The following is a 25,952-nucleotide window of genomic DNA, read 5'->3' as shown; positions in this document are numbered from 1 at the left end:
TGCTCAGCCTAGTGCCTGACACACAGTAGAGCTATATTTTATGTCACCATGTGTATATGTGTGATCAGTTTTGCTGCCCCTCTCATTTAAAGGTTCATTGAAGAGAATGTCATTTAAGGAGGAGGGGTGCTTAAGATATATCTGAAATGAAGCAGATAAGAACAAATGCACCTTACAAACCGACTAACCCAGGCTCCTTTCGTGGCCTCGCATTGGTCTGCTCCCTGCTTGACGCTGCCAGCCAGAGCAGGAGGAGACCCGCCCACCGGGGCGCCTCCGCGGCTACGGAGGCTCTAGATAGTTTTGGAGCCAGCCCAGCGGCGAGAGACAGCTTCCTGCGGCGACTCCCGAGGGCTTCCTGAAAGCCGCCAGCGGGCTTCAACGAGTACCTGGGCCTGAGGGCGGAAAGAGCTATCTGGACTGTTAAGTCAGAGCGTGCACCGGCCTCGCCGATTGGCTACGGCTCCTAAAGGTGCGCACGCGGTTCTCCCGCATCCTGGTCTAACTAGTATTCCATCGTAGGCCAGGATCTTCCCACGGCCCTAACAGCCTCATCCGCGCGGGTCGCCTACTCATAGAGCTGATCGAGCTGGCCTGTGGGCTCCTGTCTTGCATGGCCACCTTGTTCCACTGGGACCTGCCTCAGGCCCTGCAGGCCCGGGGGGGCTGGCAAGCGAGGCGTGGTGGAGCCTTGTGGACTCACGCGCCTTCTATACGCCTTTGCGACGCGAAGCTGTGGGTGACCTTTCACGAGCCCTGGGTGATAAGCTACGAGCTACGGACCGAGCACGCCGCTAGCCGACCCGCGTCGCTTCAAAGTCGTGCTGCCCTGGGGCTAGTTAGTCCCAAGCGCCGGATTAGCTGCCTCCTTGGACTGTCTTTGCACTGGCAGCTGGTAAGAGACAGCCACGTCCTGACATCATTCATCCACTATTAGAAAGGGGTCCCGGGGCAGCTAGGTGGCGCAGTGGACACAGCGCCAGCCCGGAAGTCAGGAGGCCTCAGACACTTAACACTTCCTAGCTGTGTGACCCCGGGCAAGTCACTTGACCCCAATTGCCTCAGCAAAAAAAAAAAAAAAAAAAAAAAAAAGGGTACCGAGCATATCCGCCTTCCATCAGGTAACAGCTAACACAACTGTTCCACCAAAACTCTCTGACTGCAAGAGACCTCAGATGCTGCCCTCTTATTTTATATATAAGGGACCTAAGGCTTAGGGAAGTAAGTGTGCAACCCATAATAAAAGCTTTGCACTCAGATATTCCAACTCTGAACCAATTCGCTTTCCCCGGGAACAAGGGGGGTCTCTTTTTCTGTAAAATCTTTCCATGGCAATGTGCCCTAAAGTAGCCATCAGCACCACACTGTAGTTTTTCTTACTTTTCGTTGCTATAATTTAAATTCCATTCAGGGCTTTCCAGGCAAGATGGCAGAACGAGACAATCTAGTCAATTATATATATATATATATATTGGGAACAAAATGTGGTGTTCTTTTTCCAAAACACAGCCAAGTGATAAAAGTTCAGATCTTTTATTGTGTCCTTCAATAAAGCCCAGTTAGCTCAGAGGCCTATCTCTCTGCTTGGTTCCAAGAGCTCCCTCCCAATGTCTCCAAATCCAAAGGTTTGTCCTTCGGACCAAGGCAGAAGATACAATGAGTCTCTCTTGCCTCTAAGATAGGGCTTGTAAGCTTCCTCCCAGAGTGCTCCTCTCCGACTCCTGGGAATGTTCCCAAGTATATATATAAATATATATATATATATGTGTGTGTGTGACAATCACATCCCTCAAAAATGAACAAAGAGAAATACAAAGAGAACTAGCTATTTAAAAAAAAAAAAAAAAAAAAAAGCTAACCACAGTAACTCAACCAAGATTTTTAAATGAGCAGAGTAGAGTAGTGATACATTTACATGCAGTTCAAAAAGGATTTTTAAAGTACCACCCTAAGATGCTAGGGGGAAATCCTGAAGGTGCTTATATTTTATTGGAAAATGAAACTAAAAAGATAGGGAACTAAGGTTTTCTTGATTAAAAACCCAGTACTTTTGTCTCACTATCTTTTGGAGAACTAAACAAACCAATATATGTATGTATGTATTGTGTATGAGTGTGTACACACACCCATACATATGTGTATATGTGCATGTTCATGCAAAACAAATTCTCATAGGAGTAATGTCAAAAGAGAAGAAAGAAAAAGGTAAAAAACAAGAAAGAAAAAGGAAAAAAAGGAATAAAGAAAAAACAAGGAAAGAAAGAAAGGAAGAAAGGGAGTGAGAAAAGGAAGGAAGGAAGGAAAGAAGAAATACACATTAATTTACACTCTGACCCTATCACCTCTTTATCTGGAGGTGAGGAGATTCATCATGAATCTTTTAGACTGTTGTTGATCATTATGTTGTTCAGAGCTCCTAAGACTTTCAAAATTGATATGTTGTTATTGTATAAATTGTTTTGGTTCTGCTCCCTTTATTTTGCATCAATGCCACAAAGTCTTCCTAGGTTTTTTGAAACTATTCCTTTAATTTCTTATAGCAAAATAATATTCCATCACAATCATCTCCAATGGGTGGGTATCCCCTCAGTTCCCATTTTTTTGCCGCTACAAAAAGAGCTGCTATGTTTTATATTCGGGGTTCTTTCTTTCTTTTGATTGAATTCAATAACCATTTATAAAGTGACTTCTATGTTCCAGACACTGTGTTAAGTGCTGGGATACAAATACAAGACAGCTCCTGCCTTCAAAGAACTTACAATTCTATGGGGGAAACAGCAAACAAAAGAAAGCTGAACATCCCAGATGAGTATGGAAGGAAGAACCAACTAGTGTTGAGGGGAGTGGGAAGTGAGGAGGAGGGTATGATGTTCCATAGAATCTCAAAATCGAGCAGCGCCTCAGGTGAAAACGGGAGAATTATTTGAAAAGTTCTGAAATTTCTGATCCTTCTATAAAGGAAGGCTTTGGGAATTTCTTGCTCTACTCTCCCGGGGAGAGGCAACTGAGGTTGGAGTGTTGTCTACCAAAAATTTGAGTCAATCGGCTTAGGGATGAGATTTCAGCTGTTGAGATAGCAAGTTGATTTGGAAAGACCTGAGTTCAGATTTTCCTCATTCCCCGTCCAGCATTGTTTCTAACGTAACCCAAACCCCTTAAGCAATCCTCTAAGAGAGCTCTGAGAGGCCATAAAATGCACCCCCCTAGTTTTTATAGCTGAAGAAACTGAGGCACGGAGAGGTTAAGTAGCCTGCCCTAGGATGGGGGATGGAGTGCCTAACATTTGAGCTCAGCTCTTCTGACTCTAGGCCCAGATGCCCTGAGGCGGTCCTGAGGCCAGAAGTTGTGGATCTGTCCTCACTCTAGAATAAGTGCCCTCCTCCCCTGGAGTCCCCAGCACCCGTGCAGAGTAAAGGAGCCTCCCTAATACTGTCTCCTGCTTTTCCTCCTTCGCTCCTTTCCCAAGGTGGCTCACTCCATCCTCAAGGCCCACGCCAAGGCCTGGCACTATTACGACCGCCACCAGCGCGCCCAGCAGCGCGGCCAGGTCGGGATCGTGCTGAACTCGGACTGGGCCGAGCCCTACTCTGCCGAGGGGGAGGATGTGGCGGCGGCCGAGCGCTACCTGCACGCCATGCTGGGCTGGTTCGCCCACCCGCTCTTTGTGGACGGCGACTACCCCGCCTCGCTGAGGACCCAGATCCAGCTGAAAAACCGGCAGTGTGGCCGCGCCGTGGCCCAGATGCCCGCCTTCACCGAGGAAGAGAAGCTGCTCTTGAAGGGCTCCTCGGACTTTCTGGGCCTGTCCCATTACACCTCCCGCCTGGTTAAGGATGCGCAGAACGGCTCCTGCGGCCCGGACTACGACAGTCTCCGCGGTTTCTCGCAGCACGTGGACCCCCGTTGGCCCCAGACTGCATGTCCTTGGCTTCGGGTGGTCCCCTGGGGTCTCAGGAGGCTTTTACAGTTTGCCTCCCTGGAATACACCAAAGGGAAGGTTCCCATCTACCTGGCTGCCAATGGCCTGCCCACGGAAGGCAGAGACCTTGATGACTCTGCAAGACGAGACTATTTCAAGCTCTATGTCAATGAGGTGCTCAAAGGTAAGGGCTCCGCTGGGGCCATTATAGTTCCACAAAACTATCCAGGGAGTACCTTTAAGGTTGGCCATCGTGTGTACTTGGTCACTAATTAAATCAGATTGGTTTTTGTATTTTGCATTTGTATTTGAAATCTAATACCCCAAAGGATCAAATCTTAATTATTTCACAGAACTTTTGTCTTTTTTTTTTTGGGGGGGGGGAGCTAAGTGGGTCAGCGGATAAAGCGCAGGCCCTAAATCCAGGAGGACCCGAGTTCAAATGTGTCTTCAGACACTTAACACTTCCTAGCTATGTGATCTTGAGCAAGTCGCTAAACCCCAATTGTCTCAGAAAAAAAAAGGAGGCAGTATGTGGAGCAATCAAGGACTACTATATTATCCTACTCAGCTTTTTTCTTCTAACATTACATAAATGTATAGCATCTATTTGATTTTAAAGACTTTCAGTGAATCAATGTGGCTGGAAATAATATTACAAAACAAAAATGCAAAAACTTTTCTTCATACTCACCATTTGCAAAATCTCTATGTTGTACAAGTAACCTTTATTTTATATAATAAATCAGTGCTGGGGTGGGGGGAGAAGGTAAGGGCTCACACATTTCTAGTTCTTAAAAGTTTATGGAGCATTTTTTTCTATAATAATTCAGGGATGTCAGGGATGCAAGTGGAACCAGCATTGCTATCCTCATTTTACAGCTGAAGAAATTGAGCCTTCTAAAAGCTAAAGAATCAGGGCCAGGATTTGAATTTAGCTTTCTTGATTACAAGTCCTGCTATACTCTATAATCTCTGAAGACAGTATTAATCCTTTTCTTTTTCTCCAGTCCATCACCCATATTTCTTGTACCTGGAATTCTCTGTCCTTAACCTTTTTCCTTTCCAAATTCTACCCAATTCCAGTGCTCAGATAAAGCCTTTCCTGTCATCCCCAAACACAACTGATCTCAACTTTTGATTGTAAATCTTAAGGTGCTATTTGAATAATACTTTATTCATATCTGTTTGGTGACTAGACTAGGGAATTAGTCATCTGCTTCTTCCAATAACTTCTAGAATGTTTGGTTTATTTATTATTTTGTCATAAAAAAAAGTTTAGTAATTTTGTGCTAGTGCTACCTGAGGTAGATAAGGAAAGTAGCAAAACAATTTCAATGAGGTTTTTTTTGTAGTATAAATAACAATGGGTTGTATGTACCAATGGAAGACTTTTCTAAAATCATAGATAATGTTTATAGTTGAAACTTGGGTGCAAGAGATAAATGTGTGTCTTTCTTTAATCTGGAGTGACAAAATATTAGCTACCTCTCTTTGAAATATGAACACTTCTGAGTCTTTCACATGAAAAAGAAAACTTTAAAAACCAACAAAAAGAAAAGACAAAAAAGGTTCAATGTTCACCAATTCTGTTTTCTCTTCTTAGCTATCAAGTTGGACTTGGTGGATGTTCGGTCCTACATTGTTCGTTCCCTCATTGATGGCTTTGAAGGCCCCTCCGGTTACAACCAAAGATTTGGGCTACACTATGTGGATTTCAAAGATGGTAGCAGACCCAGAACCCCCAGGAAGTCTGCCTATTTTTTCTCCAGCCTTATCAAAAAGAATAGCTTGGAGATTAAAAAGATAGACAGAACTTCTCAGCCATTCATTCATAGCCTTCCTGACACAACTCCTCTTGTTTTGGGACCCTCGGAGGTTCCTTCCAAGGCTAAGGTAGTTTGGGAAAAATTCTCCAATCAATCCAAGTTTGAAAGAGATCTCTTCCACCACGGAACATTCCCGGATGACTTTGTCTGGGGTGTGTCCTCCTCCGCCTATCAGATCGAAGGAGGCTGGAATGCAGACGGGAAGGGCCCCAGCATCTGGGATAACTTCACCCACACTCCCGGGAACAATGTGATCAACAATGATAACGGAGATGTGGCTTGTGATAGTTACAATAAGTTGGAGGAGGACCTGAATATGCTGAGAGCTTTGAGAGTCACGGCCTATCGCTTCTCCCTCTCCTGGTCCCGAATCTTCCCAACAGGGACAAATGATTCTGTCAACAAATACGGAGTTGACTACTACAACCGGCTCATCGATGGGTTGGCGGCCAGCAACATCACCCCCATGGTGACCCTGTACCACTGGGACCTCCCCCAAGCCCTGCAGGATATTGGGGGGTGGGACAACTCTTCCTTGATTGAGCTGTTTGACAGCTACGCAGACTTTTGCTTCCGCACTTTTGGCGATCGGGTCCGATTCTGGATGACGTTTAATGAGCCCATGTATCAGGCCTGGTTAGGCTACGGCGAAGGTGTATTCCCCCCAAATGTGAAGGATCCCGGCTATGGGCCTTACAGAATCGCCCACACCCTCATCAAAGCTCATGCCCGAGTTTACCACACGTACGATCAAAAGTACAGGCCGAGTCAGAAAGGAGTCATTTCCCTGAGCCTCAGCACGCATTGGATGGAGCCCAAGTCGCCGCATTTGCCGAGAGACGTCGAGGCGGCTGATCGGGCCCTGCAGTTTAACTTGGGCTGGTTTGCCCACCCCATCTTTAAAAACGGGGATTACCCCGATGCTATGAAGTGGAAAGTGGGCAACCGGAGCGAGCTGCAGAATCTGCCCGCTTCTCGCCTCCCCAGCTTCACGGAGCAGGAAAAGCGCTACATCAGAAACACGGCGGACGTCTTCTGTCTCAACACCTACTCCACCAAAGTTGTGTCCCACAGAACTCCTCCGCTGCAGCCTCCCTCCTACGATAGCGACCAGGAGAGGACCGAGGAGGAGGAGCTGTCTGGGCCTCCCAGTGCCCTGCACAGGGCAGTGCCCTGGGGTCTCAGAAGGGTCCTGAACTGGATCAAGGAAGAATATGGCAACAAGCAAATTTACATCACAGAAAATGGAGTGGGACTCAAGAAGTCTCAAATTGAAGACATCGATAGGAAGTTTTTTTACAAAACGTACATCAATGAGGCTTTGAAAGGTATGTGGGCTTTTCAGACAGCTTGCAGAAATGTCAAAGGTCTCGTGGGTCACATGCCTGGGATTGTTTGGCAGAAGAATCCGAGCTCTCTTAACACTTGCTCTGTTTTAATTGGAATTTTTTGTTTTTCATAACTAAAATCTAGTGTTTCTGAGGGTATCCTGAGCTCTCTCTGCACAGTACTATAGACTTCCTACCTGCCTCTTTTCCTCTCATAGTTAATCTACCCAATGGCACACTAACGCCTCAGTTAATCAGAACTGATTTCTTGGGCTATTCTTGTTCAATATAAAAATTCAATATAACATCTAGTTCTCTTCAAAATACTAGGAAGAGGGGCAGCTAAGTGGCCCAGTGGAAAGAGCACCAGCCCTGAAGTCAGGAGGACCTGAGGTCAAATCCAGCCTCAGATGCTTACCACTTCCTAGCTGTGTGACCCTGGGCAAGTCACTTAACCCCAATTGCCTCAGTCAAAAAAAAATACCAGGAAGAAAAGAAGGAAATAAGCATTTATTGAATACTCACTGTATTAAGCTCTATTTACAGATATTATCTCATTTAATTCTTGCAATAACCCTGGAAGATAGGTGCTATAATTATCTTCATTTTATTGTCGAGGAAACTGGCAGACAACAGTTAAGTCATTTGCCCAGGATCACACAGCAAGCATATAAGGCTGGATTTTACTCATAAGCCCAGTACTCTATCCACTGTACCACACAGCAACCTAAATTCACAATATAAAACTATTCTTTCAATATGCTCCCTTTGAAATTTCATCAGCCTACAGTCTGGACGGTGTCAACCTCCGCGGGTATGTGGCTTGGTCCCTGATGGACAACTTTGAATGGCTGAATGGCTACAGTGTCAAGTTTGGATTATATCAAGTAGATTTTAATGACCCCAACCGACCCCGGACTGCAAGAACTTCCGCCAGGTACTACACAGAAGTTATTAGCAACAATGGCATGCCATCGAGCAAAGAGGATGAGTTTTTGTATGGAGAGTTTCCGAAAGGCTTTATCTGGAGTGCAGCTTCCGCAGCCTATCAGGTAAGTGGGGAGACAGGGAGGGGTGATCACATTGGCCATGCTTGTTTTGTTTCCTGGACGTGACCAAAATGTCTGAAGAAACCGGGCTGAGCTGAGCTGAGGCAAATGTTATAAAATCACCCCTGAGCTGAATGAATGTCAGAGTCCATCTAATCCAACCTTTATTTAAAGATTCTTCCCAAAACTGATCCAATGACTCCATCTCTTGCTTGATGATAGCCCATTCCACTTTTGAACAGCTCTAAAGGAAATTTTCTTGACTCCAAGCCTAAATTTGTTTCTTTCCAACCAACACCATTTGGTTCTTGCTCTGCCTCCAGAGCCAACAAGAACAGTTCACTTATCTCTTCCTAATTGCAGATTTTCAAATATTGGGACGGTATTCCTTTTTTTTTTTTTTTTTTTTTTTTTAATTTAACACTTAAATGCAAAATAAGAAAAAACAAAATAGAAAGACAGAAAAAGGAAAAAAAAATTGTTATATGCCCAGCAGAACATAAGGGAATTCAAATATGTAACAATAAATTTCCATTTCAAGAAAACATATATAACAATAGAATTCATCATATTCATGACTGTCCATCTTTTCTTTGGTTCCTTATGGTTTCTTTTTTTTCTGCGCTACTTTTTTACTTTATACTTTTTTTCTCCTTTTCTCCCCCCTATCTCATCCAAATATACTACAGTTAAGATCAGATATATTTTTGTGTATACATTAAACATATACCTATATACACACATACATATATCTATATACATACATACATATATACATACACATATATCTAAAAAAATAGTAATTTTTTTTCTCTCTTGATTGAATCTTTTAAGTTTGTTTCACTCAGCACCAGTTCATGTAAATCTCTCTAGGTCTTTCTGAAATCATCCTGCTGGTCATTTCCTACAGAACAATAATATTCCATAACATTCATATACATTCATATACCACAATTTATTCAGCCATTCTCCAATTGATGGGCATCCATTCAGTTTCCAGTTTCTGGCCACTACAAAGAGGGCTGCCACAAACATTGACTTTGAGATTAATGATTACTACCCCTAATTTTTTCCCTAATAAATTCTACTCATAATAATTGTTATTGTATGTATATTTCTTTGTTTTATGTGTATCTCGTTATTTGTGTATATCTCTTATTTCCTATCCTGATGCAGTATTTTTGGAGAAAGTTGAGTCAGGTAGATTCAAAACAAAAGCACTTAGTAAAAATCACTCAGGTTATAAATATTTAAAATCAGTAATTTTGATTTTGATCTGTCCCTTCCACTCAGTCAAATCATTCAAATTCAGATTCAGCTGATGTTTATTAATTTGCTTTATACAATGAAGTGTGCTAGATGCCAGAGATACAAAAGTTGTTATAATGAACTTATAATGGCAAAAGGATAAGTACACACTTGATCCATAGACCGGAATGTGAACTCCCACTGCCCTGACAAATTCATAGTTTTTATACTCAATTCACTTTCTGAGAAGCCCTGAAAATAAAAACAAAGTGTTGCTTCACTCCATGAAAAGAAGGATATAAAGGGATTAGATGCTTGTATAAGGAATTTCAAACTAGTGAGGTCTGTATTGTCTTCCTGCTTTGCAACAGGAAATAATCCTACACTGTACATGTTGAGTTTAAATTAATGTCTTAATCCATAAAGAATTGGGATTGTCTATGCTAGTCACACAGAAGTGCAAGTTTGAATAGTCCAAGGCCATTAGGAATCTGTACAGTATCCTTGAGAGAAATGCACCAAGACCCTTTTTTTTTTTTTTTTTTTTTTTTTTTTTTTTTTTTTACTTTTAATTTTGAGGAAAAGAGATCATTTTTTAAAATGTCATATTGCTTTTTTGTTTTTGGAAATTTGGCCTAGCTTGTGTGACATTTCAAGAACTTATCTGCTATACTCTAAGAAGGAAGTCTACCTCTACTTCCTTTTCCTCCTCTTCATCAACCAGCATTTTTTAAGCATTTACTATATGACAGACATTGTGTTTGGCTCCAGAGATATGCATTATTCTTCCCAGTTGTGTCCAGATATTAAATTTAGGGGCTTGAGTTAATGAAGTACTCTACAGGAGAGGAGGAATTTGTTTTAAATAATGAAGTTTGCTCTTGTCATTTTGAGATTGAGGGTGCCTGGAGAGCTGATGGCAAGGGCCTCAGTATCTGGGATACCTATTCCCATACTCCGCTAAGGATTGCAAATGATGACACTGGCGACGTGGCCTGTGACAGCTATCACAAAATCCAAGAAGATCTGGTGGCTCTTCAGAATCTCGGCGTGTCCCACTATCGCTTCTCCATCTCCTGGCCTCGTGTTCTCCCTGATGGGACTACAAGGCAAATCAATGAAGAAGGGCTCAAGTACTATGAAAGACTCATTGATGCACTAATGGCAGCCAATATTACACCTCAGGTAAGAGGTTTTTTTATATATAAATATATACATGTATATTCATTTTATTTATGTACCTTTATGTGTATACATATATGTGTGTGTGTGTGTATAATATAATATATATGTATATAAAATATAAACACATTAAAGAGGCTCATACATATATCACAGAGGAGATTTCACCAGAGATCTGTATTTGACTTAGAAGCCTAAATGAGCTTGCCTGCCTTTCTTTTCCTTAGGGAGGTTTTAGTTGGATCCCTCAGGATCCCTCAGAATCTGTTTATTTTTTTCCTTTCTTCCTGGTTGGGGTGAGTGGAATGGAAGAGGGACTAGGCTCCAGGGAAAGAGATTATCATGAACAAAAGTAAAAAGGAGAAAATAAAAATATTATCTCTGACATTTAGATGGTGCTTTATGTTTCTGCATAATGTTTTATACCTTATTTGCAGAAGTTAAAATTTCTCATCCATATTCATAGCATAAGTGTATTATGTACTCTAATTGGGGTGTGAGTACTTGACTTACAAATATGTTAGGAATATTTTCTTCCAATAAAAAGTATTTGATGGTTCCTGAAAAGTGGTCAGTGCTCATATTTAATCCAGCAAAGGTCTCCTCAGCATCCACTGTAAAGGTGGCACAGCCTGGCCTTCACTGAATCTTCAGTCCATGCAAAGTGGCAGTATTTACACTAAACAAAACAGAGATTAGTATAAGACTATGTGGTATCAAAAGTAAAAATATATGGCTCTATCCAAAGTCAGTGATGGAAAAGGTCAGAGTAGTCAGAAAAGAATATCATAGCTCATATTTCTGTCATGCTTTATGGTGTGTGAAATGTGCTTTCTTCACATGTGGAGTAAAGTAATGCAAGTCCTATTATTATGAGATTATGAGATTCAGAAGGTTAAATGACTTACTAATGGTTGCCCAGCTAGTTAAGAATTCCAGAGTCAAAATGCAAATGTAGTTTCCTTGAGTGCAAATCTAGCACTTCCTATTTTTTTTATGGAATTCGCAGAACTTTAATCTGGGCTTGAAGCTGGTAAGTGGAATAAAAGAGGGAATGGGCTCCAGGGAAAGAGATTAGCATGAACAAAGGTAAAGAGGAGAAAATAAAAATATTATCTTTGACATTTAGATAGTGCTTTATGTTTCTACATAATATTTTACATACCTTATCTTATTTGTAGAAGTTAAATTACTCATCCACATTCATATTGTAAGTGAGCAAGAATTTAAGCCTAAGAATGGTCCTGATTGTCAGTCTAACACTTCCCAGTCTTCACTAAGCTGCACTGCCTTTAATTCATGTCAGTATGGATGGGAGGGAAATTGTCATTCAGTCTATAAACACTTATTAAGTGTCTCCACTGTGTCAGTCACTGTGTTAAATGCTGGGAAAACAAAAAACAAATTAACAAACAAAAAAGAACAAGACAATTCCTGCTCTCAAGGAATCCATTGAACCCAGTTCTATAATGGGCATCATATTGCTTGCCTTCTCAGTAAGAGGGAGAAGGGCTTAAGGGAAGAACTCAAAATTAAAAAAAAAAAAATGAATGTTTCAAGAAGCCGACAGTATAAGGGGGTGGTTTTTCTTGTTAAAGGTGAGAGTAAAGCTGTGAGGGAGAGATGAGAAGGGAGAGCATTTCAGGCATGGGGAACAGCCAGTGAAAATGTCTACAGTCTAGAGAAAGTTGGATCATAGTAAAGATATTGGCTTGACTGGAACATATGTGTTGGGTAACAAGGGAGAGTCTGGAGGAGAGAATCTAATGCTATTCAAGTCGGTGCATTAAGTTTCTGCCATATACAGTGCACTGTGCAGGACTGGAGATATCAAGTTGAGAAATTAGTCTTTTTCCTCAGGGAGCTTATAGTCTAGGAAGGTTACCGGACAAGTACACAAATACCTATAATACAAGTGAGAATGTAGTAGCATTCTGGCTAATGGGGATAGAGAGCCTGTGCTAGTGTTAGAACCAGAGACATTGAATGAAGAAGAGAACATTTATGCACTGTGTAGTGTGGCCCCCATAAGGGTCATTTTTTTTTTTCTGAGGCATTTGGGGGTTAAGTGACTTGCCCAGAGTCACACAGCTAGGAAGTGTTAAATGTCTGAGGTCAGATTTGAATTCAGGTCCTCCTGACTTCAGGGCTGGTGCTCTAACCACTGTGCCACCTTTAAGGGTCATTCTTATGGAGAAGAAATTTAATCACATAGAAAACTGCCAGAAATTGGATGATGTCACTTGGAACTGCACACAGTTCACAGGGAAAATGTCTCTTCCTCTTTGAGACCAAGATCAATTTCACACGTTTCCAATAGATATGATATCATCTGAGAGAGGACAACCCAGTCTTTTATTTAAGTGTGTCTTTGCCATTTATTTTGAAATATCCTAAGCATCTAGAATGTAAAACGAAGTATAAAAAAACAAATACGTTGAAAATTATTTTGAGTATCCTCTTTGAACTATTTATCTTAGAACTGTAAGATGAATTTAGTTTCTTCCTGAATTAAATGACAAAGACTTTGAAATTGGAGTATGTGATGAGAGATGGCTTTCTCAAGGCTCCTATGGGAAAACCTGAGACTGGAAGTAGTCAGAAGTCTGGATTGGTGGCAATTTTCCTAATGTGACTTTTTTTTTTTTTTTTTTAAATAGGTGACTATTTACCACTGGGATCTGCCCCAGGCACTCCAGAATGTTGGAGGCTGGGAGAATGATACCATAATCCAGAGGTTTAAGGAATATGCAGATGTGCTCTTCAGTAGGCTGGGAACCAAAGTGAAGTTTTGGATCACTCTCAATGAGCCCTATGTCATTGCCAACCTGGGCCATGGCTATGGAACAGCTGCTCCAGGTAATGGCCCCAGGTGTGATTTGTTACCTTATTGTTTGGGGATATGGTCTTAGAACCATGAAAAGTCAAAGAGTTCAGCTGAGGGGGTAGGTGGGTGCTAACCTGATTGAGTGAGATCTAAACATTTTTGTCTCACAGAAGGAAAACATGACTCAGATTCTGATATTTCATCTCTGTATAGCAGGCTTGAAAAGAGATGCTGATTTTCCTCCCCCTGAAGCATGGTTTATTGAAACTGTAAGGGACTTAAGGAATCATGTAGTCTAATCTTCTCATTTTACATATGAGGAAACTGAGGTTTAGACAGGTCAAGTGACTTGTCCTATGTGACATGACTAACAAGAGTGTCAGACTTTGAATTCAAATCTCCAGATTTCTAGCTCAGGAGTATTTCCATTATGCTGCTGGCTGTAAATATGGAATCTGTAGAACTCACTTTTTTCTTGTCATTCTCCAAACACTAAGTGTCAATATGTTAATATTAATTATAGTTATAATAAAATGGACTAGCATACAAAATGAGAAATTCATTTTCAGAAATTATCAATATGAGAATATGTTTTCCTTCCCTTCCCTTCCTTAGTAGGAGAAAAATGTTTGATAATTGAAATTATATATTTATGTTCATATACATACATATTTTAAATATAAGCTCCTTGGGAGTATGAATTGTTTAATGTATTTGTATTCCTACTACCTGACACCTAGTATGTGCCTCCAAAATAATTGTTGATTGATTATTAAAAAAAAAGTTAATATACCCTTTGATATATACACCTTTCATAAATTTGCATGTCTTACTTTTTTCATCTTAAATTGAAAACTCTTATAAGATGAGCAGTATTTTGCCCTCCATTCAAGGTCACACACTAAAAGAGTTTTAGACAATAACAATGATATTGCTCTAGTGGTCCAGAATGGCCTCCATAGAGTTATACACAGGCTAAATCAACTCCCTAGAGTGGGAAAGGGAAATTTAACAAAATATATTTCTTTTGACTTTCCCTGGAAAACAATTTCCCCATCTCTCATTCTGTTTTACCTAAAGCAATCTTTTGATAATAGATTTGTGTTCCCTAACCCTGTATATGATTATAGAGAAGGGGAAGCTTCGTGTAGGTCACTCAATTTTTATCTCTCTCAGTGTCATCATCTATAAAATGGGGTTTTACAAGTTACAAGCCTCCCAGGATTTTTCTAAGGAGAAAATGAGATCAAATTTATAAAGTGCTTTACAAATCTTAAAGCATTATGTGAGTTACCACTGATATTGCTATTAACGTGTATGTACAGTTCTGTGCAGAGCCCCTGGCCAGGTGGTGAGGAGGATGTGAAGAATTAAAGATGGTCTGGTTGGAGAGATCAGACAAACACATGAAGATCTGAATGACTGATACATGCCTAGTGGCCTAGACATAGGGAGACGATGGGCTTAAGAAGAAGGGCTGGTTCGGCCCTGTGGGACAAGGGGCATTGAGCTGGGTCTTCAGGGATGGGAGCAGGTGGGTGGATATCCAAGGTGGGAGGCAAGAGTGACAGCGGGCATTTGTACGGGAGAAAACTGAAGTGTCACCCGTCGGAAGTGGGGACTTTCTCCTGCGAAGTAATGGAAGACAAGGCTTGAAGAAATGTGGGGGATTCCATTAGGCCTTGGCAATCAATGAGGCTCCAATCAGTCCCAAAATAACTATCAGTGAAGGAGGTTGGAGGCTTGACAGTAACAGGAAGAGGAGAGGTCGGCAGCATTATTGAGCAATAGCATCGACTGCCATGGTGAAAGACAGAAGTTAGTTATTTTCACCCCCATCACGGTCCTTTTGTTTCATTGGTGATATGGTAGATAGAGCAATACACTTGGAATCAGTAAAACCTGTGTTCGTATGCTGACACACACATAGTGTGTAACTCTGGGCAAGGCACTTAATAACTTGGCTCAGTCTCAGTTTCCTAATCTTTAAAATGGGAAAAATGAGAGAAAGATCTACAAATACCTGTCAGCCATATTGATTTTGTTTTAGATGTATGTGTATATACATGTTATATATATATATATATATGTGTGTGTGTGTGTGTATGTGTGTATGTATATATGCTTGTGGGTATGTGAAATATAGATATATGCATGTGTGTATATGTATATATCTCTGTGTATATTGTATGTATGTATATTTTATCTATCTATATCTATATATCTCCATCCTTAACCATAGCCTGCTTGAGGGAAATGGGAGGGAGGAGAAGAGGAGAAAAAAGTATAAAAGTGCACAGTAAAGAACAAAAGAAAACCTACAAGGAATCAAAGAAAAGAACAGTCATGGATATAATGTCTTCTATCATTACATATGCTTTCTTGAAATGGAAATGTATTGTTACATATTTTGAATCTTCCCTCATGTTCTGTTGGACACATGACAATATTTTTTCTTTTTCTTTCTTTTTCTATTTTGTTTTTTCTTATTTTGCATTTAACTTTTAAATAAATAAATACACTTTAAAAAATTTTTAAAAGGCATCTACCTTATGGGGTTATTGTAAGGATCAAATGAAGTACTCTCTATATAAACACTATGTAAGTGCTACCTGTTTTTCAAGTGATTGGTGCTGATTTGGAGGGCGGGGAAGGGGGTTGGCTTTCATTGTCACCAGACAAGAGAAGGGCTAGAATTCAGATGTACTCTACTTTTTTGAATCCTCAGTTCATTTACCTTGTGTTTTGTAGGCATTTCCTTTAGACCAGGCACTGCTCCCTATATTGTTGGCCATAACTTAATAAAAGCTCATGCTGAAGCCTGGCACCTGTATAATGATGTCTACCGACCCACGCAAGGAGGACTGATTTCTATCACCATCAGCAGTGACTGGGCAGAACCCAGGGATCCTTCCAAACAAGAAGATGTGGAAGCTGCCAGAAGATATGTTCAGGTCTGCTTAGTTCCTTTTGTTGTTATTCTTACTCTCCTCCTTTATCGGTCCATCCTTCCTCTCCAGTCTTTTTGTTAGCCCGTCTTTCATCATCATGGCACAATGTAGAGAACTGGGATTAGCAAGACTGAATTTCAAATCCTTTCCCATCAAGGCCTAATAGAGAGATAACTAAGTTGTGAGTTAGATGAACCCAATTCTTATTTAGGGTTCACAATTCCACCAACTTGACCCCAAAATTTCCTGCCACTATCACAGAACATAGGAATTTTCTCCCTGAGACAACCCTAACTTTTATCCTTGTAGTTCTGATTCTTAGCTTCCTCTAACCTAAATGTTTCATCATGTCTAACAGAGTTGGGTTACAGTATCACACTTGGCCAGTGTGTGCCAACATGTTGTAAAATAAAAATCATTCCTTGAGTTTGAAGCCTTAAGATTTGGGGGTCTTGGTTTTCTATCAGTTTTAAACAAAGGAGAAGTATATTTTTATTCTCTGCTTTTTATCCTTATGTGAAACCTTATTTTCCCAGATAACTAGGAGTCTTTCCTAGAAAACTCAACAAATTGAGAAAACAAAAACTCAATTGACCAATTTAGCTCCTTTCTCAGTCTTGAGTTGAATGACTAAAAGCTGTAAAAGCCTATAAAAGATTGACTGTTTTGGTCTTTGCAAATGTCTGCTGCAAACTCTGGTGGGGAATGTGGGGCAAGAGGAATATTCATCCTCATTGAAGAATCAGGACAGGATAGTGGTGTCTCTTCCCCTACTTTTGGGGTTGCCCTCAGATCCCACTATTTTGGCAATGAATCATATTTCTGTTGTCTATCAGCCTCTTTTCCTTAAGTCTTCTCCAGATCTACTAAAGCTTCTCTCCCAAAAGGATACCCTTTCTTCTGAGTCAATCACAGAAACAGACCGAATCATTAAGTGGGGAGGGTTAAATGGGGAAGGGTACACAGAGATTTGGTGGAAGACTTTGTCCTTGGTCCAGGGGCTAGCAGTTTTCCCCACTGACAAAGTATGAGTTGTCAATCAAGTTTTCAAGCCTTAATTTCCTCATCAGTAAAACAAGAGGGGTTAAATGAGGTAATCTCTAAGGGCCCTTTCCAGCTCTAACAATCTAAATCTAAATGATTTACTATTTATTGGGTTTAGTTATCTTGTTCCAGAGGCACCAGCAAAATTGTAAATTAGACCACACTCTAAAGATGGAGTTATAGATTCATCACCAGATGAAATTGCTGTGTTTGGAGATGTATTTTGAACATGGGGAGATGGGTTGTCCCTCTGGGTAGCATCTCACCTTTTAAGTTTCAGTTTTATTCTTCATTCCCCTAATTAGTTTATGGGAGGCTGGTTTGCACATCCTATTTTCAAGAATGGAGACTACAGTGAAGTCATGAAGACCCGGATTAGGGACAGGAGCCTGGCAGCAGGACTCAGCAAATCCAGGTAGGAATTGGCAGTTGCAGTGGGTCTAATGGATATCAGGGGCAGGTACTGAGGAGTTTAATAGTAAGGTCTAATACAGACCTCATAAATAAACACCTAAATTTTGCCAAAGGGAATGGTCATTGTGAGTTCTTCACGTGACCGAACCCCAACATTTGGCGCTAAACCCCAAACACATCATTTGGACCCTGAACACATCATTTAGCGCCAAAATTGCCTGAATCTTAAACTCCTAGCAGGTGCTAGGGTGGGAGGGCGCTGAAAGTCACACCTGGAGTTATTTATGATGGCTGTGATGGGCAAGAGGAAGCTATCGGCAGTTCTTGAGACAGAGAGAGCCATGATGAGCATGGGTTTTAGACATCTTCAACCAACTTTTCAGAAATGGCCTTTCTTGCAACAGTGGGAAAGGGGCAGGCAAGTGTTCAAAAGGAGGGGCATCTCCAGGAGTTTGTGATTCACCAAACTAAAGGTCTCAAAAAAGGACTGAGGCAGGCCCAGAGCAGAACACAATGCTCCAACATACCTATCCTCCCCAGTATTATTCCATGTGAAATCAACTTAAAAAAAGATAGACTGTGGTGATCAAAAAGATACTCATTGAAAAAACTGCATATCAATTGGGGATAATTATATATGAGCATTATCTAAAAAACAGAGTGCTGCATGAGATATAACAACAACAACAAAAAGACAGAAAAAAGAAAACTTCAAAATGCGTGTGAGAAAATTCAGTTCATAAAAACCTATTCCTTTTAAATTCTCCCTTCTAAAAATGAGAATTAGACAAAAAGAAGTATCCAAAGAAAAGGAACAAGGAATTAGATACATAAATGTTAAACTATGGGAAAAACAAAAGAGATAGGAGATGATAACATAATACATATGATTTTAGAGCTAAAAATGTGTATCAGGTGTTTGTGACGTGGGATTTTTTTCAAGTTCAATCATCAGTTTGTGAGGTATAGAATTAGATCGGATGTACCCTGTGGAGCAAACAAGAGGCCCTCTTCAAAGTGAAGATTAGAGGAGTCACAAAAGCTTAATTGTGACCTTCAGTGGAGGGGGCTTTGCTTTAGTGATGGTGAGGGTTGCACATTCCAAGCCTTTCTTTTTTTCCAACCTAGCCACCTAAGTCACTCTCTCCTGTTTACTGGGACCATTGTTTCTATTTGGCAAGCCCATGGCATATCTATATGTGTAGGCCATTGAGAGTGTAGTCAAGGAGAGAAATATGTCCAGGTGCTCCTTGAGAAGGCCTCTTATCACTGTCTTTGCCTTTTAACCTTAGGCTCCCAGAGTTTACTGAAGATGAAAAGAAGAGAATTAATGGCACATTTGATTTTTTTGGCTTCAATCATTATACCACTATTCTGGCTTCTAACCTGAATTATGCAAATATAATCTCCTCCTATGATGCAGACAGGTAAGCCTGCTGTCTTTGCTGATAAAATCAAGAAATCAACTTCTTAAGCTTAAATACAAGTGCTGCTCCTTGCTGCCTGTGCAGCTAATCTCACTGGGATTCGATCTCTCATCTGTAAAATGAGGGAGCTGGATTAAGGCAGGTAGGTGATGACTCTCTGGGCCTGGAGTCAAGAAGATCTATAGTCCAATCCAGCCTCAGGTATTTCCTATTGATGTGACTCCAATCAACAAGTCATTTAACTTCTGTTTCCTCATCTATAAAATGGGGATAATAATGGCAGTTACCTCCCAACATTGTTGTGAAGATCAAATGAGATAATAATTATACAATGCTTAGCATAGTAGTTGGCACTTACAGGCTGCGGTAGTGGTGGTTGTTCCTCCTTCATTCTGGAAGAGGACCAATGATATCATGGGGATGATGTTTTATTTCTGTAGTGATGCTGTATTGGATGTGAGTAGGGCAGAGTTGTGAAAAGTTGCCAGCCTCACTCACTCTTCCAGAGTCATCAAAATTCAGTGGCAGGACAAAGATCAAGACAGCTAGAGGTGGCCCCAGATACAAATGACAGAGACAGATATAGATAAATGGATATTATGTAATATATCTCTGTATACATATATTGTCATATATTTATTTTTAAATCAGACAACTTTTACTAAATGAAAAAACTATTTGAAATGTCTTTAAAAGTAGAATTAGAAAAGATTCATTCATTTTAAAGAACTTTTTTATTATGTCAAAAATGAAATACCTCTTGCATTATATAATGTGCCAATTCAAATTAAGTTATTAGAATTCTCAATTTAATTTTTAAATAGATATTTCAAAGATTATATATGCATGTATGTATGTGATATACACACATATGTATGTCTGTGTGTGACCAATAAAGTCCTTCTCCTCCTTACTCTAAGTTCCTGATGCTGTTGCTACACTGCAAGTCTATGCAGTGGAGAAAAGTCATCTCCAGCACTTGAGCTATGAGCAACTTTAAGAAATCAGCATTGGGACAGGTAGTTGGGGTAATGGATCGAGCACCATCCCTGAAGTCAGGAGGATCTGAGTTCAAATCTGGTCTCAGACATTTAATATTTCCTAGCTGTGTGACCCTGGGAAAGTCACTTAATCCCAACTGTCTCAGAAAAAAGAAAAAGAAAAAAAGAGAAATCATCATTTTAAGAATCAGTCAGTCAGTGATATTTATCAAGTGCTTACTATATACCATGCACTGTGTTAAGTCCTGGGGCTACAAAAGGCAAAAGGTAGCCTCTAACCTCAAAGAGCTCATAATCTAATGGGTCTTAAGAAAATCAAATGCATTAATAATAATAAGAATAGATAGAATGTATATAACATTTAAGATGCGCAAGGTATGTTAGCATATTTTATCTCATTTGATCCTCACTATATCTATTTTGCAGATGAGGAAACTGAGACTGAAGTGAAATGTGTTTTGTAGGTGTCTAAGATAGGACTTGAACTTGGGGCATATCTGGACTACCAGTCTAGAATGTTATTAGTACACTGGGTAATACCCTTTCTATCCCGAGCTAAACTGAAGAGCCTGGGAAAGGAAGAGCGAAAGACTTTGAGGGAATTCATCAATTACTTGCCACAGGACTCTGAGACACAAGCACAAGGTATCACAGAAGCCAGTAACAACACAAACACGCATTCTATGAGGTTTGAAGGCAGAGAGGTCATGAATGCGGGTGAAGAGTGTTTAAAGATTTATAAATAATAATGCCTGAAGTTGCTCAAAAGAGCAAATATCATTCTCCTTCTCCTAAGCAACGTAATCTCGTGAGAGGGGAGCAAAAAGCAGATGTTGTTCTCCCTGTGGGAGCCTCAGAGGTTAGGCGAGCTCACATACAGCTAGCTACTGGGGGAGCCAGGATTGCCAGTGAAGAGTAGCCTAAGGACCTTTTTATGAGTTCCATCAGGTGACTAGAAAAATCCAGGCACTGTTCCTGGGATTAATAATATTTTATGTGAAAGGCCAGTATGGTTGGTCAATCAGCTGTCAATGAACATATATTCGGTGTTTCTCACATGCCAAGCACTCTGCTGGGGATTCAAAGAAAGGCAAAAACAGAGTTCCTGGACTCAAGCACCTTCTAATAGGAGTGGAGGAATGTGCTAACACTTGTCAAATACAAGTTATACAGAGTGGAAGGAAATGCCAGAGGAAATGCATGGAGGGCATAGGGGATCTGAGATGTGTCTGGAAGGAAGTCAGGAGGCAGAGATGAGAAGGGAAAGCCTTCCAGATGTGAGTTTGGCCAGATATATGAAAAAAGATGCTATCTGCATCCAGAGAAAGAATGGTAGAAGTATGTATAGAATAATTTCATACATATATACGTATAGGTGTATACACACATACACACACTTATTTGTATCTAATGGCAGCCATCTCTAGGACAAAGGAAAGAAAAAAGAAATTTATATAACTATCACATATTTAAAAGAATGGTAAATTGTACATCATAGATTTGCAGATGTGTAACCAGATTTTTATTATAGTTATGAAAATTCTTGTTTTATTCTACAAATTAAAATTTAAAAATGTTTTAAAAATGCACAGTCCAGAGATAAGTGGGGGATATAGATGGGAATTTAGCAAAATGAGGTTTTAAGCTTTTGTTTCTCACAGTCTAATTCTTGTCCCAAGGGGAGTGGCTTCCATAACAGATCGCACTTGGCCAGATTCCGGCTCTTTTTGGCTGAAGATTACTCCTTTTGGCTTTAGAAGGATCTTGAACTGGTTAAAGGAAGAGTACAACAACCCTCCAATTTATATTACAGAGAATGGGGTTTCTGAGAGAGGAACCTCAGACCTCAATGACACCGTAAGAATCTACTACCTCCGGAGTTACATCAATGAAGTTCTCAAAGGTACTTGAGCATATCAATTTGTGACCTTCACAAAGAAGTCAGTGACTATTAATACTTAGGGCAGGTTTGTAAGACAGTGGTTCACTATTAAATCACTCAATTTATAGAGGATAGATACCCTATCTTAGTCTGAATTCTCTCTTTCTAAGCCTAAATCTCTTGGCCAAGAGCCAATTGCTTGAAATGAGTTACTTCAGTTTTTTAGCTGTCTTTGTGGTATTAACTTTTGAACCATGACAATGACTAGAAATTTTGGTTTCTACCATAAATTATTCCTTACTGAGAGCACTCACTGGAATTTGGAAAAATGATCCTATTTTTCTCATTTATTAATCTAGGGCTGGTAGGAGAAGACCAAGGTCAGACTCAGAACTAGTAAAGTCATTTAGCCATTTCAGAGGAACCTTCAAATGTAGAAAGAAAAGAATGATCACTATTCAACTATGGAACGAGAGTGTATTTAGCTGGTCTGATCAATCTTAATAATAAATGTGATATTATATGAAAGTTGGATTTTGTCCCATTTAATATTTAGCTCATTTAGAGTAAGAAGGAAAAGGCCAGAAATGCATTTGGTCAAATCAAAACAAAATTTACAATATATTCCACTTTTTTTAAGTGCCCTCTTGTGTTTCCCATAATTATTCTTACAGTTCAAGCCCAGAAAGTTTGCGAGGCCTTTCCAGACATTTAGTTTCATGAGACCAGCTCCAGTGGACAGTTGTGTACTAACTTGCAGAGAAAAAGAGTTTTAGAACCTTAGAGCTCACTAAAATTATTGTTTGTTGAGAACAAGAGAATTGTATTTATATACTGACTTGTCAAAGAAAGTGTCTAATGTGGCTCTTTTTAATAGAGAAGTGATTCAGGCCAGTTCCAATGGTCTTGTGATGGAGAGAGCCATCTGCACCCAGAGAGAGGACTGTGGGGATTGAATGTGAATCACAACAGAACATTTTCACTTTTTTTGTTGTTGTTGTTTGCTTGCTTTTTGGTTTATTTCTCATTTTTTCCTTTTTTTAATCTGATTTTTCTTGGCAGCATTATAATTGTGGAAATATGTATAGAAGAATTGCACATGTTTAACATATATTGTATTAGTTGTCATATAAGGGAGGGTGTCGAGGTAAGGGAGGGAAAAAATTTGGAACACAAAGTTTTGCAATGTTGAAAATTATCTATGCATATGTTTTAAAAATAAAAAGCTAAAAGAAAATTAAAAAAAAAAAAAAAAAAAGGAAAGTGTCCAAAACCCTAGGACTTTTAAGATGGCCTCTTCAGTAGTATTGCTCTCTGTCTGGCCACTGGACCCAGATCTAGAGGAGAAAGGGAACCAGCTCACTTGCATGTCACCTCCCAATGTCATGGTCCTCTTGGAGAATGGACAAACCACGACCCCAAGACCCTAGTTTTAGAAGCCCCTAGGGACCCTTGACTCACTGAGCACTCTTGCTTAAAGATCACCAAAATGTACTTACTGTTTGTGTCCCAGGTCTGTGCAGTGAGTGCTATTGAGATTAGAGATCTCCATGGCTCGGAGCCCAGGTATAGGAGCCGAGCAGTCGCAGTGGGCACAAGTCACTACTAGACAGCAGAGTGCACTGTCCCTTGTGGCTCTGTCTGTGACCCGTGTTCCCACCATAGGACAGGAGAGTTGGTTAGTTCTGCTATCCTGTTCTGTCAAAGAGCCCCAGACACACCAAATGGGGTGGGGATAGGAGGACAATTAAGAACAGAAAGGATTTTAGGAAGAATTTCCAGAATACAAAGCCTTCCACGGGAGAAGGGGGAGCAGCACATTAAGACAGTTCCAAGGACACCATGGCACCTACCTCTCCAGAAACCTCACATCGGGGGGGGCTTCTATGTTTGTCCAGCTATTATACAGGATAAGGTGGACATCCGTGGCTACACTGTTTGGAGTTTGATGGACAATTTTGAATGGGCTACTGGCTTTTCAGAGAGATTTGGTCTACATTTCACCAACTACACAGACCCTTCCATCCCAAGGATCCCCAAGGAATCTGTCAAGTTGTATGCCTCTGTAGTCAGGTGCAATGGCTTCCCAGACCCAGCCAGCGGGCCGCACCTCTGCCTCCAGGCCCAAGGTAAGACCAGGCAGGCTAAGCTGCTCACCCCAAGAAGGGAAGAGGCCAGCTGCAGGGAAAGGCGCATGTCTCCCATTGAGCCCAACCTGGAGATTCTGCTCAAGGAGCTGATGGCATTGTTTTCTAAATTAATGCTGAGAAAGCCAGTAAAGCCTAATGGAAAAAGCCTTCATTTGAAGCCAGACAACCTGGTTTCAAACATTTCCTAGCTGTGTGACTGTAGTTGAGTCACAATCTTTCATCTAAAAAATGGAGAAAATAATAGTACTTACCTACAGGATGGTCTTGAGTATTAAATGACATAAAGTGCTCTGTGAACCTTAAAGTGCTATGTAAATGCTATTATTTGTAGTTTCTTGTATATTTATAGTTCTTAGTATACCACTGACTTGTTAGATAATTTGGGGTTAAATTATTCAAACCTTCCTGGGCCTCAGTTTCTCACTTGTCAAATTGGGATAATATATTGCCTATTGCTATTGTTAGACTACTTCTATTGTTATTGTTAATGATCAGATAACAAGTGTGAAAACATTTTAAAAATATAAATCGCCATCATTAGTTTATTCAATTTATACTATAGTTACAGACCACTGCTCTGACTTTCAAGAGTCAATTATAACAGGACTTCATATCCACATCAAAAAATTTGCTAAGTACTTTACATATATAATCACATTTGATCTTATAATCCTTGATGTATTTGTTCAAACTAATTCCTAAAATACACATCAAATAATACTAATGGCTCAGAGATATGCATTTAAATGAATATAATTCATGGAATGTGTAATTTTATTACTGATAATGAAAAATGAACTTTTTCATTGTTAAGATAAGGCCACCTTTTGTGATTTATTGGGATTTACATTTGAGTTTTTAGATTAAAGGTACTTTGGAAAATAAGTAGAATAGCTGAAACTTGAAAATAAATCATCTTGTATGTGCTTCTCTCCTAGATATTCCCACCACTGAATCTGTGACAGACAAGCAAGTTCAGTTCTTGGGGCTAACACTGGATGCCACCAATGCAGAAACAGCTTTATACATACTCTTTTCTTTCTTGATTTTCTTTCTGATTATTGGTATCTGTGGACTAGCATTTACATTCTATAAATACAAGGTGTCTAAGAAAAGTCCAAGTACCAGCCAACAGGAATTGAGTAAAATGTAGTATTTGCCGTATGCTTTACAAGTTAGCTAAAGCATTGCCGAGTTCTTTGCTTAAAACTGCCTTACCCAATTCCCTGCTTTTATATCACTCCCTGTATAATTTAAGAAAACAGAATATAATAAAAGATCAAAGTAGCTTCATGAGTAGTTTACCTGGAACATCTGAGATAACTGCTCCTAATTTTCTCCAACCACCTGATATTTTTGTTTTTGTTAAGATCTTTTAGTTTTCTTAACTATTAAGATGCAGACAGTCATGGGAATAGGAGTGTCAACCTCTTAAGACTTTATCTGGGGGGTTGAGTTTCCCATTATTCAGGCATTTGGGGCAAAAAAAATTCTCAATTTGGCCTGTGCTTCACCTTAAAGGTGCTCCTCTTTACTATTTAAAAAAAGAAAATCATCTTTTATGTCTAAATCATGAACCAAGTTCAACCCTTACCTTGGTACAAGGTGTGAAATGTTGGACCATGCCTAAATCCTTACTATTTTTCAGTTTTCCCAAGCAATTTGTTAAATAGTGAGTTTTTATCCCAGAAGCTAGTCTTT

At 40.1% G+C, this 25,952-nt stretch overlaps 1 protein-coding gene across 1 annotated transcript in view; it reads left to right on the top strand.

The window, feature by feature from the left end:
* The window catches only part of LCT (lactase), a 46,871-nt gene extending 20,919 nt beyond the window's left edge, over positions 1-25,952 (top strand). Inside the window, exons 6-17 of the mRNA XM_031961295.1 lie at positions 550-895; positions 3,431-4,103; positions 5,526-7,076; positions 7,860-8,128; positions 10,268-10,558; positions 13,216-13,414; positions 16,134-16,336; positions 17,683-17,792; positions 19,084-19,218; positions 21,899-22,122; positions 24,000-24,230; positions 25,190-25,952. Coding sequence (XP_031817155.1) covers positions 550-895; positions 3,431-4,103; positions 5,526-7,076; positions 7,860-8,128; positions 10,268-10,558; positions 13,216-13,414; positions 16,134-16,336; positions 17,683-17,792; positions 19,084-19,218; positions 21,899-22,122; positions 24,000-24,230; positions 25,190-25,404 — 4,447 coding nt within the window. The 3' untranslated portion in view covers positions 25,405-25,952. The remainder of the gene's footprint in view (positions 1-549; positions 896-3,430; positions 4,104-5,525; positions 7,077-7,859; positions 8,129-10,267; positions 10,559-13,215; positions 13,415-16,133; positions 16,337-17,682; positions 17,793-19,083; positions 19,219-21,898; positions 22,123-23,999; positions 24,231-25,189) is intronic.

This window comes from Sarcophilus harrisii, chromosome 3 (assembly GCF_902635505.1).
Source record: "Sarcophilus harrisii chromosome 3, mSarHar1.11, whole genome shotgun sequence".
NCBI classification, from domain to species: Eukaryota; Metazoa; Chordata; class Mammalia; order Dasyuromorphia; family Dasyuridae; genus Sarcophilus; species Sarcophilus harrisii.
Note: the sequence above shows the minus strand (reverse complement) of the source record. Positions and strands in the feature narration are given on the sequence as shown.